This window comes from Lynx canadensis, chromosome A1 (assembly GCF_007474595.2).
Source record: "Lynx canadensis isolate LIC74 chromosome A1, mLynCan4.pri.v2, whole genome shotgun sequence".
NCBI classification, from domain to species: domain Eukaryota; kingdom Metazoa; phylum Chordata; class Mammalia; order Carnivora; family Felidae; genus Lynx; species Lynx canadensis.
Window position 1 is genome coordinate 26,383,717 of NC_044303.2, and position 20,997 is coordinate 26,404,713.

Sequence of the window (20,997 nt, forward strand, 5' to 3'; positions counted from 1 at the left end):
ATTGATTACTCCTAACTGTAGGATTTATTTCACAAGTGAAGGTCTCCACAATTTCAGTGACTGACCCAGTATGCAAAGTAGCTGAGGAGAGAATGAGCTTTAGTTTCTGGGCATTTCCATCACTAGTATCATACAGAACTGACACTGTATTTCTCATTCTTCCTTGGCAGTCGTCTGGCCTATGCGTCAAAAGAGAGATTCTTTTCTCTAATGGCCCTAAACAGCTCTTGGTGACCAGCAAACAAAGCTAGCCATGTCTGCTGATTTTAGGGGGCTTCCATTCTCTAGGGTCAGGTAGTTGTGTGGCTAACTGGTTTGACTCTACCCATCATGTCCTGGGTGAGAGCCTGGGTCCCCACCTGCCACAATTCTGCCTTCTCAAGCAAGTCTCTTAGAGGTCTATGTCCTTTGATGTTCAATTTATTTTGAGGCAGAAAGGTATACCACATAGACAACAAACTTTTTTCAGGCTTTTCCCCTTTTAATTTGACTTAACTCTCATTGACTAAATGTTCACCACATGTAAGGCACTGCACTAGAGTCAAAACCCAGGGGTTGGACAAGGGGTCTAGCTTCAACTCTGTGCACAACTCTCCTGAAGTCTCCACTTCAGCTGAATGGAAATACTGGACTAAAGCAAACCTACTAAATTCCTTTCTCACTCTCGAGTTTTACGGCTTCACAAAGACAGCACTTGAGAATGTAAGGCTAGGTTTCAGATTTGATTTCTTAAAGTGTGATAACTTTTATTATTTATTCATTCTGAGAGTTTTGAGTACCCATGAGGTTTCAGGGACTAGTCTTGTACAATGAACAAAGAAAGCCCTTGGCCTCACAAAACTTCTAGTCTCCTGGGAGATATAAATAGTAAACAAACAAACAAGAAATATAAAATATAATGTGCCAGATGGTGAATACCATGAAGAAATAAAGCAGAGTAAGGAGAGAGAGGGGCAGAGTGACCAGGGAAAGCTCCTCTTTAAGAAAGAGGTGTCTGTCCTGACTGATGAGAGGGAGAGAGCTCTGTGGGGTCTGGGAGAAGAGGTTCCAGGCAGAGGTGGGTGCAAATGTGAAGGCTCTTAGGAGAGAACAATTTTGACATGCTTAAGGAACAGCAAGGGGGCCACTTACATAAATAGTTTATCAATCACCATCTGGGGTGCCTAGAAGGCACTTCTTCCCAAAGAAGCTGGTGAATACCTCCTGCGTGCCAGGCATTATTCTAGGGTTCTGGGGCAGAGATGAAAAAAGGAATCACTACATCACCACCTGTGCAAAGAAGTTTGCATTTTAATGAAGAGTCAGATCTGATTGAGAAGAAACTCCAATATTACGAAAGATGTGCTATGATTGAGATCATGGCTGAGGGACATGGGAGTTCAGTGAAGAAGGTGACATTTCAGCTGCGTCTTGAAGGATGAGGAGGAGTTGGACAGGCTGAGGATGAAGGATTAGCAAGGTCACATGAAAGACAAAGTGTGATTGGGGAATGAATTGAGGTCCAGGTTGACTGAAACACAGGCACAAGAAGTCATTACTAAAAAAGCCAGGAAGGCTTTTGTGTCCTCTCTGCTTTGACATGAGCTTCATGTTTGGACTTTATCCTGTAGTCCAGTGGTCCCCAATATTCACTCTTAAGGACTGCCTCTTTACACTTTCTTCCTAATTGATCGTGTCTTCATAGATTTCTTTTTAATCTTCCCAAATATTACATTTATTAAGAAGTAACTAATTTGTTTCCCATTTTTAAATGGTCATCCAACCTCCATGACATCCAATCAGAGTCATGGGTAAGTATGAGACACAGTGTGTTACCAAATTGAGTTGATAAAACATCATTCGAGAGAAAAGCCACACTGATGAGCCATATCATGGGGTGTATTGGTCAGATATACAACTTCAGCTGCTGTATCAGACAAACTCCCAAATCTCAGTGGTTTAATGTATGTAGGTTTACTCTTGCTCAAGTGAGGTCCATTGTGGATTGGGAAGCCCTCCTCCATGCTGTAGAAAAGCCACTGAGAACACTTCTTCCAAGGTTCCTGGACATGGAGGAGGTACCCTATCTCAGCCTGGAAGTCACATTTTCACTTTTGTTCACAGTCCATTAGACGAAACTAGTCACATGTTACAACCTAACCCCAGGAGAGGGTAGAACACATGGGGGTGCACGCAGAATATTTGTTCATCATTAACTGTCTCTGCCACATAGCATAAATGTGCAATTTCTCTCCTGGTTTCTTGGACTTTAAGGCAGCATCCAGTTGACAACCACTACTCTGGCAACGGACAGCAGAAGAATCATTTCTTTCTCAGAAAGATCACATAGGTGGTGGTTTAGACACTGGACTGTAATGGGTAGACTGGTGGCAGGAAGACCAGTTAGGAGGCACTAGGTCCAAATGAAGGAGGATCAGGGCCTGGCCCAAAGCACTGGCAGTAGGATGGAGTAGGGGAATGGGTTCTAATAATAATCTGGGATAAAATCCTTAGGTGTTGGAGACCAGATATAATGCCTGTGGGAGTCAGAGGTGTCAAAGTTGATTCTTGGGTTTCTAGGCTGGTTGAGTCAGAGACACTATGACAGCAACTGCATGAGTCAGAGCAGAAGCAGGGCCTCCTTTGAGGTTGCAGGTATAATGGTAGCCAGTCATCCTTCTTTTTCCTACGGATCTAGTCATTTGTCCTATCCCCTCCCCACCCAAGAAAACACCAGGCCTGAGTCACAGGCTGTGGGAACTCAGAAGACAAGGCACCAGAGTCAGGGCAGATCTAGCTAGAAGTTTCAGAATCCAACCCAGGGATCAAAAGCTTTGGTACTAATCCAACCATGTTTGGGTAAGTGCTAGGCCAAACAGCACTTCAAACTACCACAACTGCCATCACTCAGTGCTCCTTCTTCTCTTCTACTCACTTTCCTTCATCAGGTTTTTCCCTCCTGGACTCTTCCCAGTTGTCCCTACAACCTTTCCAATTTGCACCAAGCATTACAGCAATCCCCTACTCACTTTGGGCATATTGTAATCAAATCTATCTGTGCACTTCTTGTTCAGAAACCCTGTCTGTCCTGTCTCCCATTGGACAGCAACCCCATCCCTGGAGAGATCACACTTCCCCAACTGCTGTGAATTGGGTGGAGAGGGGTGAATCGCACCCCTTTCAATAGAGGGCTACACTCTTTAATAAAGTTGGTATGCTCTGGACATCAGAACCTTGGAACACAAAAGTCAACTGTGTTCCTTTGTTTGAAGCATCAACCTCTTAGCAGAATCTGCTGTGATGTTGTTTTTTTGAATTTTATAAAGACAATTGAAAAAAATCACTTGAGCAGAATTAAAACCACACTTAGAAATTAAGTGTTCAGTTTCCTCAAAGTTTATTCTATGTATTCAATACGATGAACTATGAAGAAATAAATTTTTCAGTTTCCTCAAATTATTCCGTTTACTCAATACAATAAGCTATGAATGAGTAAATAGCCATTATCATGGGCTGCAGAAGAAAATGGGCTTGGGCATAAAAAAGATTTGATACCTGGGCTCTACTTCTGTGATGTACTACATGTTACAAGGCTTCACTGTCCTCATCGGCAAACTAGGGGGTGATAAGAGGCAAACAGCAGTGCAGTTTGAGGATTGGGCCCATAATAGGTAGAGAATCTAGTGCAGGCCTTGCTCAATAGAGGGTAGCTGTACCATGGTTACTGCTTTGTTCCCTTCCTTATGGAGTGTGGTGTTGCATTCTCAGATGTTTCTGCCTTCCTTCCTATCTAGGTCCTCTTGGTTTTTACCATCCTGATTTGCATCATTCACCGATCCCCATCCATACCTCACATGAAACCTTGCCAGCTGCATCACTTCTTAGTCCTAGTATTAATTTTAAAGAGTTCTCAGCCTTTTGTTTGCTCAAAAGTAGAACCTAAAGGTACAGAGTCTGCATCAACTGCTTTTAGACGTACAGTCTGAGTTATTTATATTTCCATTTTCTGCTCTATGAGACTGTGCAAATACTGAAGGAGAGACTTGCTTCCAATTCTCCAAGATCTGCCTGAGAATACCGTCTTGTGGTAGAGGAAGCTGAGCCAGCAGATGCTCCTTCTGCCAGAAGTTCAATAAAGTCTCCCTGCCTTTCAGTGGGAAGAGGAATATTTTCAGCTTGTGATGATTACACTGCTCAGAAATAAGTGACTTCAGGATCTGACTTTTGCGTGACCATTTATTATCCATGCTAGCTGCAGAAGCTGGAGTTAAAAACTGGACAATTGTTTCCTTGCTGCTGATTTGCTCTTCAACCATTTCTCACCACTTACATGTGCGGTAGCAGCAATTATAAGGCTATGTGCACCGTGGGAAGTACTTTCTGACATGGCTGATACATTCCTGACATCATTTAAGAGTTCAAAGCAGCTCCACATAACCTTTTGAGGAGAGAATTTGTAGGGTATAAACCCAAACAAACAAAAACATTCAATGACACACGTTTCCATCTGGGTCTGCAGACAGCGTCATGGCATCCCTAGGGTATTTTAGTGTTTGAGTTGCCTTCCATCTCTTGCAAATGTTTGACCAGAGCATGGAAGTAACCAAGTAGAAAAAAAGAGAGAGCAAGTTACATCTTGGGAGAAATCGTATGGCCAGAGGGATGGCTAGGATTGTAAAAGAAGAACATATGGTAAAGGAAGTAAGGCGTGGGAAACGTGCTACCATGAGCTGAAATGGATCCCCTATATTCATATGTTGAAGTCCTAGCCCCTAAGAAGGTAACTGCATTTGGGGATAGGGTCTTTAAAGAGGTAATGATGTCAAAATGACATCATTTAGATGGGCCTCCATCTAACACAACTGTACCCTTATAAAAGAAGTGGTTAAGACAGACACACACAGAAGGAAGATAATTGGAAGACACAAGAGGAAAGATGGACATCTCCATGCTAAGGGGAGAGGCCTCAAAGAAACCAACTCTGCTGGCACCTTGATCTTGGACTTCTAGCCTCTACAACTATGAGAAAATGAATTGGTGTTGTTTTAGCCACCCAGTCCATGGTGTTTTGTACCACAGGAAACTGACACAAATGCCTTACTGGTATACAGCAGCAGGTGAGCATTTTCACAAATAAAGAAGTTTAGGAAAGCTGGGATAAATAATTATGTGTCTCTAAAATATTGTGTGTAATTCTGTTGGTATTTTATATATATCTGAAGGCACCTTGTATCTCCTACTCCTGAAATGCTTGCTCAAGTTTAAATTGTTCAAGGTTTGGCAGCCCATATCACTCAAATTGTACTCAAACCCCCTTCTTTAGAGAGAAGAGACATTAGTTGGGTAATTCTCAAATTCTTCTCACCAGGTATTTCTAAAATCAGATAAGAAAGAATGGATGAAGCAGTGAATCAGCCTGGAAAGGGAGTCCAAAGTAACTTGACTCTTTGTAAAGTCAGGTTTATTGAGATCTGATTTACATAAAGTAAAATTAATCCTTTTAAACTGTACAGTTGGTTAAATTTTTACAAGTATATACAATCATGTAACCACCATCACAATCAAGATATAGAACATTTCCGTCATCTCAAATTTCCTCGTGTTCCTCTGTAATTTCCTTTCTTCACTCCCAGTCCCTGGAAACCACTGATATGAATTTTAACCCTATAATTTTGCCTTTTTCAGAATGTCATATAAATGGATTCACATGATATGTAGCCTTTTATGTCTGGCTTCTTTCATGTTTTTTGAAGTCTATTGTTTTGATTCTAAAATTTATTTGAATTTTATATGCAGTGCTGATGTAGATTTGTACATACATATATAAAATATAAATGATATATATTCAATGATGGATATACCCCCATATATATGTGTGTGTGTGTGTGTGTGTGTGTGTGTGTGTGTGCGTGTATAAAATGCTGAATAATATATCCATGTTTGTTTTAATATTGCTATGCATTTGAACTTACTTACCCAGTTAGGTTATTAATGTGACCCAATAATAATTAGATAAAATTAATATCCCATTAGATAAAATTAATTAAAAAAGATAAAATTGAGGCCCCATTTACTAATTTAGAAATATTACTACTAATTACAAAGATGTTGGTTGCAAGACACATCCAAGAAAGTTCAAAGAGATATCCATTGAATACTGAAAATATATGGAACAGGGAGCATTGAGCAATAGCCTTCTTACCTTTTATTAGAGACTGAGATCATAAATGCCTTCTTGGGTTTTAGAGACATCAATGTTATATGTAAAATACATAGAAAGCATTAAAAAATTTTGTAATGTTTATTTTTGAGAGAGAGAGAGAGAGAGCGTGCGCAAGTGGGGGAGGAGCAGAGAGAGAAGAAGACATGGAATCCAAAGCAAGCTCCAGGCTCGGAGCTGTCAGCACAGAGCCTGATATGGGGCTTGAATCCATGAACCGTGAGATCATGACCTGAGCGGAAGTCAACCCTTAACCAACTGAGCCATCCAGGTGCTCCTAGAAAGCATTTTTAAGAAGAAAAATATCCAAATAGGCCACATGATAATCTCAGTGGTGATACATGATTATAACATGCTGAGGCTCTAAAGTTTACTACTATCTGGATAGCATCAGTGGTGGCTATGGGTCTCTACTGTTTGAGCCAGTACCCACCAAAACACTTCCTCAAAACCAGAGGCTTTTTAGTTGGTTGTTTCCCTGGGCCATAGCCTATCTGCAGGACAAGTTTAATATCTGTCTCTAGATTGTTAATCAAAAAAAGTGGTTCTTTTCATGCAAGGTCCAGGTTTTGGATGAGGCCAGCAAATAGGAGGAGAAGAGGCTCTCACTTGATCGGCTGGATGGACAGTACACTTCCTGCTCTTCCCAGATTCTCCTTACAATGTGACTCCCACTCAAATGTGACCTCCTCTGTGCCCCCATCGTGATGCATTCCCTAACTCAGGCAGAATGAGTTACTCTCTCCTTGGACTTCTTATAACATTGTGCACATAGAATTATCACATTTTATGACAATCTTTATGTGTATGTGTCCCCTGCTATTCTTCAATGAACTTGAAGACACAAGGATTATGTCTTACCTCTCTCTCTGTTTCCCAAGATCCTAGCATGTAGCAAATGCTCCATGAATATATGCTAAATTTAGTTGGTCCTTATAATACAGCATATACCACATATCACAGGCCCACCCCAAGAAGACTTTGGAGACTAAGAAATGGCCTGTGTGGATAAAAACTAGTCTCTATTTTAATTTGTGTATCAGGCCTTGTATTTCCTGCCAGTCTGCCAAGCTTCTGACCCAGATTCTTTCTCTGAGCCTATTTTCCAGGTCCAAGTGCAAACATAATTCCTGATCTGACCCAGATCCACTGCCTCTACTTGTTCCAGCTCACCAGGGCCTCCTGCTTTGGGCTCATCTATGAAACCTGATGTGTGGCCAAAATGACCCTGGTGAAGAGCCAGGTGGGGCAAGCTGGCACTGCAAGGTCCCAGCGTGACATCTGGTTCTCCTTGCTGTCTGCAAGGCAACTGGGTGGGCAGAGCAGAATAAGCCTTCATGGGCTTAAGTGTCCGTGTGCTGCTCACGGTGAATCCTGAGGCAGGAAACAGGTGCAGATGTGGGCCAGGGTAGAGGCCAGGAAGGAGTGAATTTGTTGCTAGGTCCCTCTGGCTCTGAGGGACCATTAAAGAGGTATGGATGAGACTGGAACAAGTGTACAAGGAAAAGGAACAGGGATGGGTTCTATTTAGACCCAGTTAGAACCCCGTTACCCCTTACAGTGGGTTGACCAGTTGGGCCCAAAAGACATGTCTATGCACTAACCCCTGGTACCTATGAATGCAAAACTATTTGGAAAAAAGTGTCTTTGCAGACACAGATATAATTAAGGATATCAAGAAAAAAAATTACAGAATTTAAGGTGAATCCTAAATCTACTGACAGATGTCCTTAGTGGGGAGAGGCAGAAGGAGATTTGGGACAGAGGCGTACAGAGGGAGAAGGTCATGTGAAAACGAAAGCAGAGATTGGATTTTGGCTGTCACAAGCCAAGGAAGGCTTGGAGTCAGAAGACACTGGAAGAGGCAAGGAAAGATTCTCCCATAGAGCTTTCAGAGGGAGTGTGGCCCCCTTGATACTGTGATTTCAGACTTCTGACTCCAGAGCTGTGAGAATATGAATTTCTGCTGTGTTAAGCCATCAGGTTTACTGTACTTTGTTATGGTTGTCCAAGAAAATTAATACACTCCTCCTTTGCTTATAGATCAGAGAAATAAGTGTGCATTGGAGTGTTTGGGTCCATAAAGGAGGCTTTCAGAGGACTAGTGAGACAAGCAAGGCACAAGGGAAGAGACTGGTTCAAAACCACACAGAAACAGCTCTTTTTCTCCCAAAATCATCAACAGAGACCAAAAGCATCCATAGGAAAAACGTTTCTGTTATGCAATGAAGTTCACCCTAAGAAAGTATCTTCCACTTATAGAAGAAGTAATAGTAATAGAAATAATAATAATAATAATAATAATAATAATAATAATTACTGAGATCATGCCTTATGTTAGGCACTGAACTGTTCTACTTATATCCACTTTTCCAATGAGAAAATTGAGGCTTAGAATGATAAACCTTGACACAGTGTTTACAATATGCCAAGCCCTGTTCTAAGAGCTTTACAATGATTAACTAATTCAATCCTCATAATAACCTGTGAAAGAAGAATTATTTCCATTTTACAGATGAGAAAACTAAGGCACAGAGAGGTTATATAGCATGTCTAATGTCCCACAGCAAGGAAGTGAAGGAGATGGGATTCATATCCAGCTGGGATTCAGATCTTTGTCCCAAAGATTCTTAAAGTTATCCCACGGTTCTAAGTTAAAAAAAGGGGGGGGGGTTGGATTGGAATGCATGTGTGTCTGACCCAAAATCCCATGTTTATTCCATAAGCTGCACTGCCTCTTAAAAAAATGAGAGGTGAAATCACTTTGTGAACAGCGGTTCTGCCCACATGACCAGTTATAGGCTCTGAGGTCTTCAGCCAAGAGGCCTGATTCCTCCCTATTGCTCACACATCTTGAGCAGAATAGTCAACATAGATAGAAGCTCAGACCCACCTCTGGGGAGAGACTGGCATTGGTTTTGTGGGACAATCTCTGGAAGGTTGCAAGAGAGCCCTTCCCCATTTCCTCCTGCATACTCTCCTGTCTGTGTTTACCCAGTTGTGTAACTGAGGTTTTTTATAGTTTCAACAAATATTATTAGGTGCTGGAGTAAAGGCTTAATCTCAGGCTGGAGACAGAGTAAAGGCTTAATCTCAGGCAACGCATGTATAGTCTCCAATTCAGAGTGATAGGTACCATCAAGGAAGAATAATATTAATAACAGCCACTCTTTTTAGAGTACTTATTATGTGCCAGTCATTATATAATCCTCCTAACACATGCTGCTTTGGCTTAACACAGGAGGGTCACCTAACCTAGTCTTGAAAGGTCAAGGAAGGCTTCCTGGAAGAATCCTAAGGGATTAGTGGGAGTTAGCCAGATAAAGAAGGGAGCCAGAGAGAAAGGTCTTTCAGGCAGAAGCCTGAAGCTGAGAAAGTACATGGTAAATGTTGTAGAAAGGGAAAATGGCTTAATATAGCTGGGGGCAGAGCAGGAGCAGGAGCAGTAATAAATGTAGTAGGAAAAATATGTCAGCAAGTAAAGGTCATCTTGGCCTTTTAAGCCAGGATTAATGTTTATTAGTCCAGCCTGACCAGACTTTCCCCTATGGGCACCTGTCAGCTGGGACCCTTAACATCCTCCTCTTGCCATATTCCTTGCCCCTGTCTACTGCCTGGAGGCTTGGTTCCAGGTAGATGGACAACCCAGAGCTATGGCCCTCCCATCCATCTGACTGCAGGTACCAGTACTGCCCAAAAGCTCTTTGGATATTGACATTGGCCTTACGGGCACTCAAGTTCACTGCCCCCTGTAGACACCTCCAAATTGATGGTTAGACACTATCAGCCCTGGAAAGCAGATCCATAGGAAAGTTATTCCTCTATCTCTGGCCCAGTGGCCCCTTCCTACTCACTTTCTGATGACCTAGATGGTCCGTGAATGCTTCAGGAAGATGTCTCCATATGCAGGTTAAGAAGAGATTCAAAACTATTGTTTAGTGAAGACTACACAACGGATCAGTGGGAGGGGACCCCAGGCCCCTGACAGTTTTGGTCAAATGCAAAGGCTTTGGAGACATGTAGCCTGTGTCTGAACTCTGATTGTACTGCTAAGCAGTAGCTGGGTGATCTTGGAGCCAATTACTCAGCTTTCCTAAGTCTCAGTTTCCCCAACTACAAAAGGGATTAAAAATTCTGTCCCTAATGGGACAATAGTCAGAAGATAGCACATAGCCAGGCATTTAGTAGACTCATATCATGACAATTGTAGTGGATGTTGTGGTGCAACATCAGATTCCCCTTCACCTCTAAGGCATTTATTCTCCTGGCTACCAATGGCTCCCTATGCCAAAGGATGCTTTCTTGCTCAAGGTCATGACACTTTTCTGGGGCAGCCCACATGCAATGATAAGCTGATGTGGGAATACAAATTCTGGTACCCTTTACCCCAAAAGGGTCTTTAGAAAAGTCTCTTTCCATCTTCAAAGTTCCTCCTGAGGATCAGTTTGGGTCTTTGTTTTCACTGCAGGCAACAAAGGGGGGATGACTACTTTCATTGTCCCAGAAAAGGGCTGTTTCCATTTTTTTCCTTGCAAGGGGGCTCAACTTCTTCCAATCCCATTTCTGGGGCTTTCCCACAGACGTTACTCCCTAGAGTAGTCCTGGGTAAATTTTCAGCATGAAAGTCTCAGAGTCTTAGATGAACCAAGCTGTAATGATGAGGAGAAAGATGGTGTGGTGATTATACCTCACCACCTTTAAAGAACAAACCTGAACTCATACTGACAAGAATATTAAACAGCTAGCAAATTAACTGGCTAGCAATAATTTGAGAATTATTATTTATTCTCAAATAAGTTATTTCTTTGTTTATTTGATTTTCCTATTAGAAAGAAAACACACAAACTCGAATTTCACAAGTATGTATGATTTACAAAAGTGTGATCTTTCTTTAATAAGGACCCAGCTTCAGACTCCTTTCAGAAATTGGTTGTTCTCAGGAAAATCACACATGAACCTTAGACAATATTTATCTTTTATGTTAGAACTGCAAACCAAACAACAACTAATTCATGGATTCAGTTATAAGTGTTGTTATATATTTTTTCTCCACGACTAAATCATATATATGGTAAACTTTATTACTAGGCTTAGTAAGAGTATAGGATCATTTAGGCAAACCGATATTGTTTTTTTTTAATTTTTTTAATGTTTATTTATTCTTGAGAGGGGGTGGGAGAGGGAGAGAGAGAGAGCAGGGAAGGGGCAGAGGAGAGAGAGACACTGAATCTGAAACAGGCTCCAGGCTCCATGCTGTCAGCACAGAGCCCCATGCAGGGCTTGAACTCACAAACCAGGAAATCACGACCTGAGTCGAAGTTGGATGCTTAACCGACTGAGACACCCAGGCACCCCTGGGCAAACCAGTATTCTGATAGAGTTGTTACATTTCCATACATGCTTTACCAATTTTTAATGAATTAGAAAACAATAAAACATATTTAACACTAAAAGTGTGCTGCTCACAGTTTAATTTTATTTCTGATAATTCCAAAGATATCTGACATTTGAAAGGTTATCAGTGCATTATAAATGTTCAGAGATAAGTTACTAGAGAATGACAGCCAATTTTAATCTGTAGATTATGAGATACATGAATATTCATATTTGCATACATTAATCTTGTTAAATATAAATATGAGGACTATTAAAAAATCGGTAATTGGAGTATAGCTGTTCATGGGCAGGTAACTCATTTATTTGTGTGGAATTAGATAGATAGATTTTAAATTAAGATAAAATTTACATAGGTGTACAGTTGGATGAACTCACCCATGTAACCAACAAACTGATCAAGATATACAAGACGTCCAAAGCACAGATTATGTGGGAAAAGTCTCTTGAATGTTTGGCTGTCCTTGACAGTGTGCTCAGCTTCCCAAGAGAGCTGGCCAGCTAATGGATCCTGGTGTCTGCTTCACTCTTCTTATCTCCATTACTTTCTGGCAACTTCCATTGGCGTTCATGGCACCTTCTCTCTGCTGAACCTCATGGCACACAGTTGTCATCAGATTGGAGGTGACTTCTTTCATTTTCCCAGACAAGGGCTGTTTCCATTTTTTCCTTGAACACACATGGTGATCAGATTTCCCCACTCCTTCCGGGAGCTCTCCAAACCTTTGTTCATGAATCTTTCCAGCATAGACTTGAATACTGAGTAGGGAGCAGCAAGTCATATCCTTTGCTTTTACAGATGGAAACCTTGAAGCAAAGTGAAGTTAAATGGCTTCCTGGCCAATGAGACTGGCACTAACTCAGAATTATATGACCCAGCTTGGTGCCATGAGTTTGTTTTATCTCCTTCAGCAGGAAGGAGAGTATGGCGGAGTTCAGAAGGTGGTTATCTCTTTAAGCCTCTCAATTTTTCTCACCTCTGTTTGAGAGGCTATTCCATAGTTCAGGTGTGAGGAAAGAGCGGCCTGGAGGGAGATGAAGCAGTAGGAAGGGACAGAGATATAGTATGAGAAGCCCTGGGTCTTGTTGATGTTCTTAGAGATCAGCAGCAAAGGAGAAAGAACCAAGAGTCAAAGATGATCAAAAAGTAGTCACAATAGCAATTCTTAACACTTCTTGCAGTTGTATATTCAACTTATAGTTATTAAGCTTATAGTTTATTTAGGCATTTTTTTTTTAGTTTATTTATTTTGAAAAAAAGCACAGAAGTGGGGGAGGGACAGAGAGAAAAAGAGACAGAATCCCAAGCACACTTTGTGCCATCAGCGCAGAGCCCGATGTGGGGTTTGAACTCAGGAACTGTGAGATCATGACCTGAGCTGGGATCAAGAGTCAAATGCCTAACCGATTAAGCCACCCAGGCGCCCCTAGACATTTTTAATTAGACTCTTTCAGTATCAGAAAGATGCCTAAAAGATTTATAAAGAAGTCACTGAGTTTTCTTTTTTTCTTTTCTTTTTTTTTTAAAAAGTCATTGAATTTTCTAAGAAATCCCCCTTCCCCACTACAAACATTCTCCCTTCCAAATGTTGTTCTTTATGTTAACTGATTGGCTTTGTTGAAATAGCCACATCTAGTTCTTAGGGGAAATATATATTTAGAGGCTTAGGAAATTACACCAGAGGATTTTCCATGTTTTCAGCAACGGGAAGTGTAGACACCCAGTGTGTTACATTTTGCAAAAGGAACTGTGGCGCTGACTTTGCCCCTGCCTTACCTCTCCAAATGGAGCCAGGAGACTGGAGCAATCGGAAATGGTACCACTCTCCAGCTGTTCTTACTGGCTGCCTCATAGTTCACCTCATCTCCTTAGCATAATGACTATGTTGTGGGATTTGACAGTTGCAACATCGAATCTGCCTCAAAGCCTCTTTCTCACTTCCAGGGAGTTCCACTGGACCTCCCTTAGTTTGGTGTAAGATCTAACCACAACTTTAATTATTAGTCTTCTTGAGAGAACCAGGGAGACTGTCTCTCACACCATTACTCCATCCACTCAGCTATGAATGAACAATCCAGCTCTTTGCAGTGAACTCCCCAAACAAGCGTGACACCCCAAAGTGTGAGTAAAATAACTACAGCTCTTAGACATCACGACCTGTGTATGCCACTCCTATTTTGCTGCTTACAAAATATTTTACACTCATCCCAGCCTGAGTTAAACTTTCTCTGGTACCTTCTTCTGACTCATAAGAACATCTACCTAATCCACTGTAGACAATCAAGGACTCTCTTTAGCTTCATCAAAGTTGCTTAGCAGCAGAAATTGGTTTATTAAAAACAACTTTCTGTGAGGAAAGCACCCTCGCATTTTCCTGTGGATTCATGTCTTCTTGTTGACCGACTTGCTAACTGAATTACTCAAAAGATTTTCTCTTTATATGTGTTGGGGGTACCTAGGGGACAAAATGGCGAGGAAAGACGTGATATTAGAAAGTGAGTGAGACACCTTGAAGCAAATGGGAGAACCATGTTTCTTCTATCCAGAAACCTCTAATTAGGAAGTCTGAAGACTCAGCATGGCTGTGTGTCCTTTGCCCTACTGTCAGGTTTCATTATGGGCCCCAGAAGAATGTGGGAGAAAGCTCAGAGAGGAAGAAGGGGTATGTGTCAGGCTGGGGATGGGGCCAATCAACCCAGAAAGGATGTAGACTTGAGTTATTATTACCTAGTGACCTGAGGCACCACGGTTGCCAAACTCATTTGGTTGAACTATCCAGGCTAAGAGTTATGCTCACGGGGCCAGGAAAAATAGCAAAGCTACCTATGTAAGGGACGTGAGGTGGGGGAATCATTGGCATTTACTGAACGATTATTATATGTTAGCCACTGTTTTAAGGATTTTTCTGTACACAAAATACTATCCGTTGAATGTTGTCTTTAGGAATGAGAAACTAAGACTTTGAGAGTTAAATTCACGAATACAGTTACCTAGAAGTAGCAGGGATGGGATCTGAATCCTGGAAGCCAGCACCCCTGTGCACTGTACTTGGGCCCTTAGTCTCATGGGGGAAACTGGGCTCTGTGTTGTCAGGTCTTCCCATTTTTCAAGGAAGCCAGTTGCTTTGGATTCATTAATAAGAAATATCTGAATATTTAAATTTAACTTGTTGGCAGTATCTTTTTTTTTTTTTTTTTTAATGTTTTTGTTACACTTATTTCAGGTCAGCAACCGAATGCAGGCTGAATGTAATCTAGGATCACTTCCTTCTTGCCAGTCATTGGGTCATTGCTCAACCTGTAACTCTGTGTACATATGGGATAAACCTAGATGAAAGAAGTAGAAATGTAAACAGGAACCCACACTAGTCCCATTGCAGTAAATGCCTGTTAAGGAAGCTTTGAAATATTGGGTCAACAGAGGGAGTTTGACTGACTAGGCTTTACTAGTTTCACCAGAAACCCAGAAGTGGATTTCGGATTTGTAATGGAGCAGAGTCTAGATGTATGTGTTTAGGCCAAAGTGCTGTAGTCCTATGGTTCAAAGAGGTCAGTGGGTTACAAGTGAGCTGAGATACTGACCCTTTCAGCTTTCAGCCGGCTGAGAGTTTCTGTGGTCCTGAAGTCCCTCGTTGGCCACCTGGCCATAAGTAGCTCCTCCTTTCAGTGGACTCCATGCTGCAGACATTACAATTTTTAAAAATGTGCACCATGAAGTTAAAACAATTGGGAGGCACTACTGCGGTCTGTTTCTTATGTAATATGAATTGCCCTGATTTACCATCAAGCTTTTTTCTTCTTGATGAATGGGATCTACATTTTTACATGAATCCTTTAATGGAAATTTTGTCTTCTTCTGTTCACCTGGATAGTAGGATATTCTCCTCCTGGTTCTCTCTCTCCCCCCATTCGTGGATGTTTTTATTAAAAACAAATAATTTCATTCATTCATTCATTCATTCATCCATTCCAGTTTTCTTCGTGGCTTCCAATCTCACATAGCAATGTGGTATTATTTGGTATCAATTCACTCAATAATTTGAGTTTGGAAATGGGACAGGGTATGTGGTCTACTGAGGAAATCAACTTGTTTTGGTCTGCCTGAGACATTTTTAGAACTGAAAGTCCCATGCACTCCCTCCTCAGTCTTGGGTTAACCAGGATAATTAGTCACCCTATGCCTAGCAAACATGTAAAGTTGTTGTCACAGACAAAATAAAAGACCCTTCTTCATATGGACAGGTAAGTATGAAGAAAACCAGGGGAGAGTTTCACACAAAATAACCTCAATTTTTAGTAAAAATATTGATGTAAGTTCATCTGCTGGAGAGGAAGGTAAACAGATGGTAGAGAAACTGTCACTCAGTGAGCCCTCCCCCATATCCTAAATAACAAACCTAACTTAAGTCATAGTTACCCACTCAAAATTGGGGGAAATGTGGCTATTATGAAGGGAGGGAGGACCTGAATGTGAGCCGTGGCCTCAAAGACCCAGTGAAGGTCAGGCATCACCAGGCTGTAAGAGAAGCCAGGAACAGGGCGAGTGAAACTCCATGAGTTTCATGCATGCGTATGACTGCATGACTGCCGTAAGTGTGGAAGTGTCTGTGCCCTGGGCCTTTATCTGCAGAGTGAAGGGGTAGACCAAGCATGCCCCTCAAAGTTTCACATGCATTCTAGAATCCTAGCACTTTTTCAGGGATGGTAAGGGGAGAGAAACAGCTACACACACACACGTTAGAAGTCTTTTGTATGTGAAGCCAAGGGAAGAGGCCAAGGGTCTCTGCAAAAACAAAAAACAAAAAACAAAAAACAAAAAAAAAAGAGAAGAAATATGCCTAGAATGGACCAAGCCCCGACACACTGAAAACCAGGCAGCACCCTGGAACTTTTTGATTAAGGAAGTCTCATTACCCACATCAGAAACAAACTTCTCATTGTACACCTTTACAATTTAGACAATATCACCACACAGAACGAGAGCTTGCAGACTGAGAAGTATTTGAACAGAACAGTATACCATTTGATCCTCACACAATCCTAGGAGGCAGATGGCAGAGTTTCTATTCTCCCCATTTTACAGATGAGGAAACTGAGTTTCCAAGTAGTTAAGGTCACAAAGCCGACTTTTGGATTCCGTTCTCACAAATCTTTGTAACACCTATAGAGAATGGGGTAAATGGCATGTTATCACTATGCAGCCATTTCACAAGTGGGAGCCCTGGGCAAGAGCGTTAGGAACCCATGGGACACACGGTGCCCTCCCCAGGCTAGAGCATAGGACTGTGGTTGTGAAGGCCACAGTTGGTCTGCTCTGGAGAGGATCACTCTTAGAGTCACCAGAGATGTCACTGTAGATTTGAGGGTACCCTGACCAGTCCACATGCTTACCCTCTATATGCTGGGGCTGTGTCCCTGTGGTCACACCCCTAATCAGGTCACTGCTGGAGTCCCTCTTCCTAAATGTCTGAGTGCCACAGCTGTGGTGCTCCGGAAGGCTGTGGGATTGAAATGATCTGAGCCTGTGAGGCGTCCTGCTTTTTTGTTGTGTGCTAATAGCCCAATGCTATTATACCACTTATGCTGCTGTTTAGATTTCTTTTGTCCATTATAGATTATTATTCTGAAAATAGACTGGTAATATATTCTTGTACATCTGAATTTAATTAAGAACCTTCTTCTTAGTGACACAGATGTGGTTTTACTGCTTCTGGCCAGACCAGACATGGGTGTCTGAAGACAGATTTCTGAAATGTGGGCTAATTTCTCTGATCTTTTTAACCTAGGGCCCCTGCTCTGAGATGGTGACTTATGACTCTTGGCATGCTGTCTTCAACCACTCTCTGGTCACTAGGGAGTATGTAAAACATCACCAGAAACACTGTTCCCAGGAGTCAAGGCTGTCCCTTCCAACCTCACCAGGATCCTCATGGGATTCAGAAGATAACTTAATATTCAGTGTTCTGGGGACTGTCAGAATCACCCTGGCCTCACCTAATAATTTTATTACTTGAGAGGGTCGGAGATAGGATATAATCTTCTGTACTGTCTCCATTTCTGATGCGTTTGGCCCATTGAGACTCCAAGGGCATTATGGACTCCACTTGGTTTCCCAAAGGACTAACACCCGAAACTCATGTACTGTTTTGTTCGGTAGCTTCTCTGTTTAGCCATACCTCACCCATGGAGCTGATACTGCCTAAACGATGAGAGAAGGTGCAGGAGAACTGACAATTCCTACCGAGTGCACATCCCACCCCCTGTGCCCCTCTCCATGTGTGAAGGCCACACTGCCTGCCCCTGGGGAAGTAAAAGACTAAATCCTTTAATCACCTTGCAGGTGCTCGCCCCAGCTGCTGGCTCAAGTCCCAGGGAGCACTGCCTGTTTGGTACATGTCATAGTTGGGAGATTATGCCTCTCTTCATGTTCTGGGGTTCACACCACTTAGAGCAGAGCTGGAGGGGCAGAGATGATGGGATGGCAGCACCCACCCATTCACGTCCACCTCCATCCAGTCTTCCGTCACAGTTATTGAGGGCCCAGCATGTGCCATGTGCTAAGCTGGATACTGGGCGTTCAGTGGTGAACAGAGAAGTCGTGGTCTCAAGGAGGGGCGTCTGTTTCAACAGAACGGCCCAAACAACTTCATCTGCTTTTGCTTCAGGTGTGTTAGTTACTGCCAAGAGTTTGTAGGTGTTTAGGAGCCTCGTTAAGCTTGGAAAGCTCTGGAAAGCTCTGGCTCTTCTCTGCTCCCTATGGAGCCTGGCCCTTGGTTGGCCTTGAATGCGAAGCTGGGTCCTCAAAGTGCTACTGTCAGCACTCTCCAGATGAGTACTCTGCACGGGGAGGGGCCAGGGTGTGGGGCCCTCTGAAGGCTGTGTCATCCCCGGCTCCAGCCACAGAGGTTACATCACGAAGGGAAGCTGAGCTGTCAGCATGTTGCTAGGCTGTGGTTATTTATTTTTATAAATGAGACTTGTGCTTAATTTAGAAATCTGCTTTTGCTTTTTCTTTCTTTTTTCCAGCATCATCTGGCTGTCTGGCACCACCAGAGAACTGCATTTTTGACCCAACAAGAGCTCGTGGGTGGATAGGGGCAGGAAGGAGGTTGGGGAAAGGACTGATGCCAGCCTGGCTGCCTCATGGGGAGCTAGACACACATGGCTATGCCATTAGCCTCCTGTTCGGCTTCTAGACGGGTTTCATCTGGGAGACCTACATAGTCCTTGCTTGGAACAACACAGTATAAAGCTGCCCTGGTGCTAACTCGTCTTCTGAATAACCACACACTGAAATACAGCAGAACAAGAGACGGGGCCACAAAGAAAGAGGACCACAGTCAGGTGCCAGAAGCAGGTGACATCTAGATTTTCAGTCCTTTGGATGCAGCTTTTTTTTTTTTAATTTTTAAGTTTATTTATTTTGAGAGAGAGAGAGACAGAGAGAGCAAGCGGGGGAGGGGCAGAGAAAGAGGGAGAGAGAGAGAATCCCAAGCAGGCTCCACACCGACAGTGCACAGCCCGACGCGGGGCTCGAACTCACAAACTGTGAGATCATGACCTGAGCTGAAACCAAGAGTTGGACGCTTAACCAGCTAAGCCACCCAGGTGCCCCTGAAGGCAGCTATTTTAATAGAGCTGCTTTACTAGAGCTGTTTTGACATGAAGATATTTAGATTTGGCCTAAATTTTCAGCCAATAAATGTTCTGATTTTCAGAAACAAATGGTGAGTAACATGGACACTTTATACTCCATCTGTGAACTTCCCTCCAGCCCAAATCTTTACCTTATTGCCATTCCCACCTGGGGGAATTAAGGTATATGGATTAGGAACAGGTAAGGGGAAAGCATGGTAGAGATTCACAATGGGAGAAATACTGAGGATCAGGTGATGACCAAGAATGAAGTAAGTGTCAGGAATGGGGTACCTGTCAGAGCTGGGGGTAGGTCAGGAGGAGAGGATGGTCAAGAGGCCTCTAAAGGTAATAAAAGTGTCACACTGAGATGGAGCAGAAGTCACAGATGGTATGAGGGCTGGGAAATGGGTTATAAACATAAAATACAGTGAATCTGCATTTTGGCTCACCTGTTTTAAGGCTGTACGAGAATACAGTCCACGTAGGATTCAGAATCACTCATTTTTGCTCTTCCACGGGCAGTGTCTGACTCACGCATGTCTGCACATTTCACTCGAGGGCTTGTTGGAGCCTCAGTTTCCCCACATAAAATGCAGACGATTATGTCTACCCTTCATCCTTCCCCACCTTTTGCTCTCCCTGCAGGGGACATGCTGAGGATGAGCAGCAGCTTGTAAACCACTTCCAGCCACTTGGAGAAAGGTGCCCGCATAAACAGTGGGTATTAGTCTACATGAGTGGCTCTGTGAGTCAAGGATGTTGGAGTTGGGCAAGTGTAGTCGTCTCTGCCTGGTGATTCACCCGAACACCGTGATGCCTCTAAGCAGGAATGTATAGTGTTTGGGATGAATTTGTTCTTTCCACCGCAGAGAACTTCATCTTTACCCAAATGCTAATACCTGAGGAGTTTGCACATAGGCAGGAGGGGATGAGCTGTGACAAGAAGTGAAAGGAAGCTGCCCTTTCTGCCCGCCATCTACAGTTTTAGTACAAAGAACTACAGCAGCAGGTCTGTGCCCAACCATCCATTCCCCTTTGCCAGCCAAGAAATTCTTCCAGATTCTCCTGCCATTTGTCAAACTTGCCAAAGTCCACCAGAGACAGTTCCAGTAACTGAAGGTGGAGGGAAGGAAGTACTCTCTGCCAGGCTTCACTACCTTCTGTGTTGACCTTCTGCATCGCAAGGTGAGGCCTCACTGATGCGGTCCTGGAGGGTCGTTCAGAAATGGTGCAAGGAGGCAGCGGGGGCTAGGGCCTCAGCTTCCGGACACCCGACCTGAGGTCACCATGGCTGGACAGGGACCCTCTGCTGAGCCCTCAGAATGGAGGTGCAAGGATGCACTGCAGCCTTCCTGCCCCAGCCTTACTACCAAGTGCATGCCGTCACCAACCCTATCCTAGGAGCCAATGCGCCACCACTACAGTTAACCTTTGTTCCTGCCACCAACTCATCTTTCTTTGTTATATCTCACCATGTCCCTGCCTTCAGATTTCTTATGGATTCCTTTCTCAGGCATCATGTTTTGATTCCCTCCTCACGTTTACTTCCAATTGCCAAGAACAACTCTGTTCCGGCAGGAAGATATTATTTGGCTTAAAGGAGAGCGAGCAGTGGCTTCTCTCCACTAGCATTCTTCGAATTTACGTGGGAATGTATTCTGGGAACTGCTCAGCGTCTCCCTCAAGTCTCTCCCTCACCGTCAACATGTTTCCATCACAGAGTTGCTTTGCTTACATTGTTTTTAACTGGGTAACGATAAGAGCTT

At 43.0% G+C, this 20,997-nt stretch overlaps 1 protein-coding gene across 1 annotated transcript in view; it reads left to right on the forward strand.

Moving 5' to 3' along the window:
* SMIM2 (small integral membrane protein 2) overlaps positions 1-18,961 on the forward strand; it is an 87,878-nt gene extending 68,917 nt beyond the window's left edge. Inside the window, 3 exon segments of the mRNA XM_030325764.1 lie at positions 18,689-18,725; positions 18,727-18,921; positions 18,923-18,961. Coding sequence (XP_030181624.1) covers positions 18,689-18,725; positions 18,727-18,921; positions 18,923-18,961 — 271 coding nt within the window.
* The last annotated feature ends 2,036 nt before the right edge of the window (positions 18,962-20,997 follow it).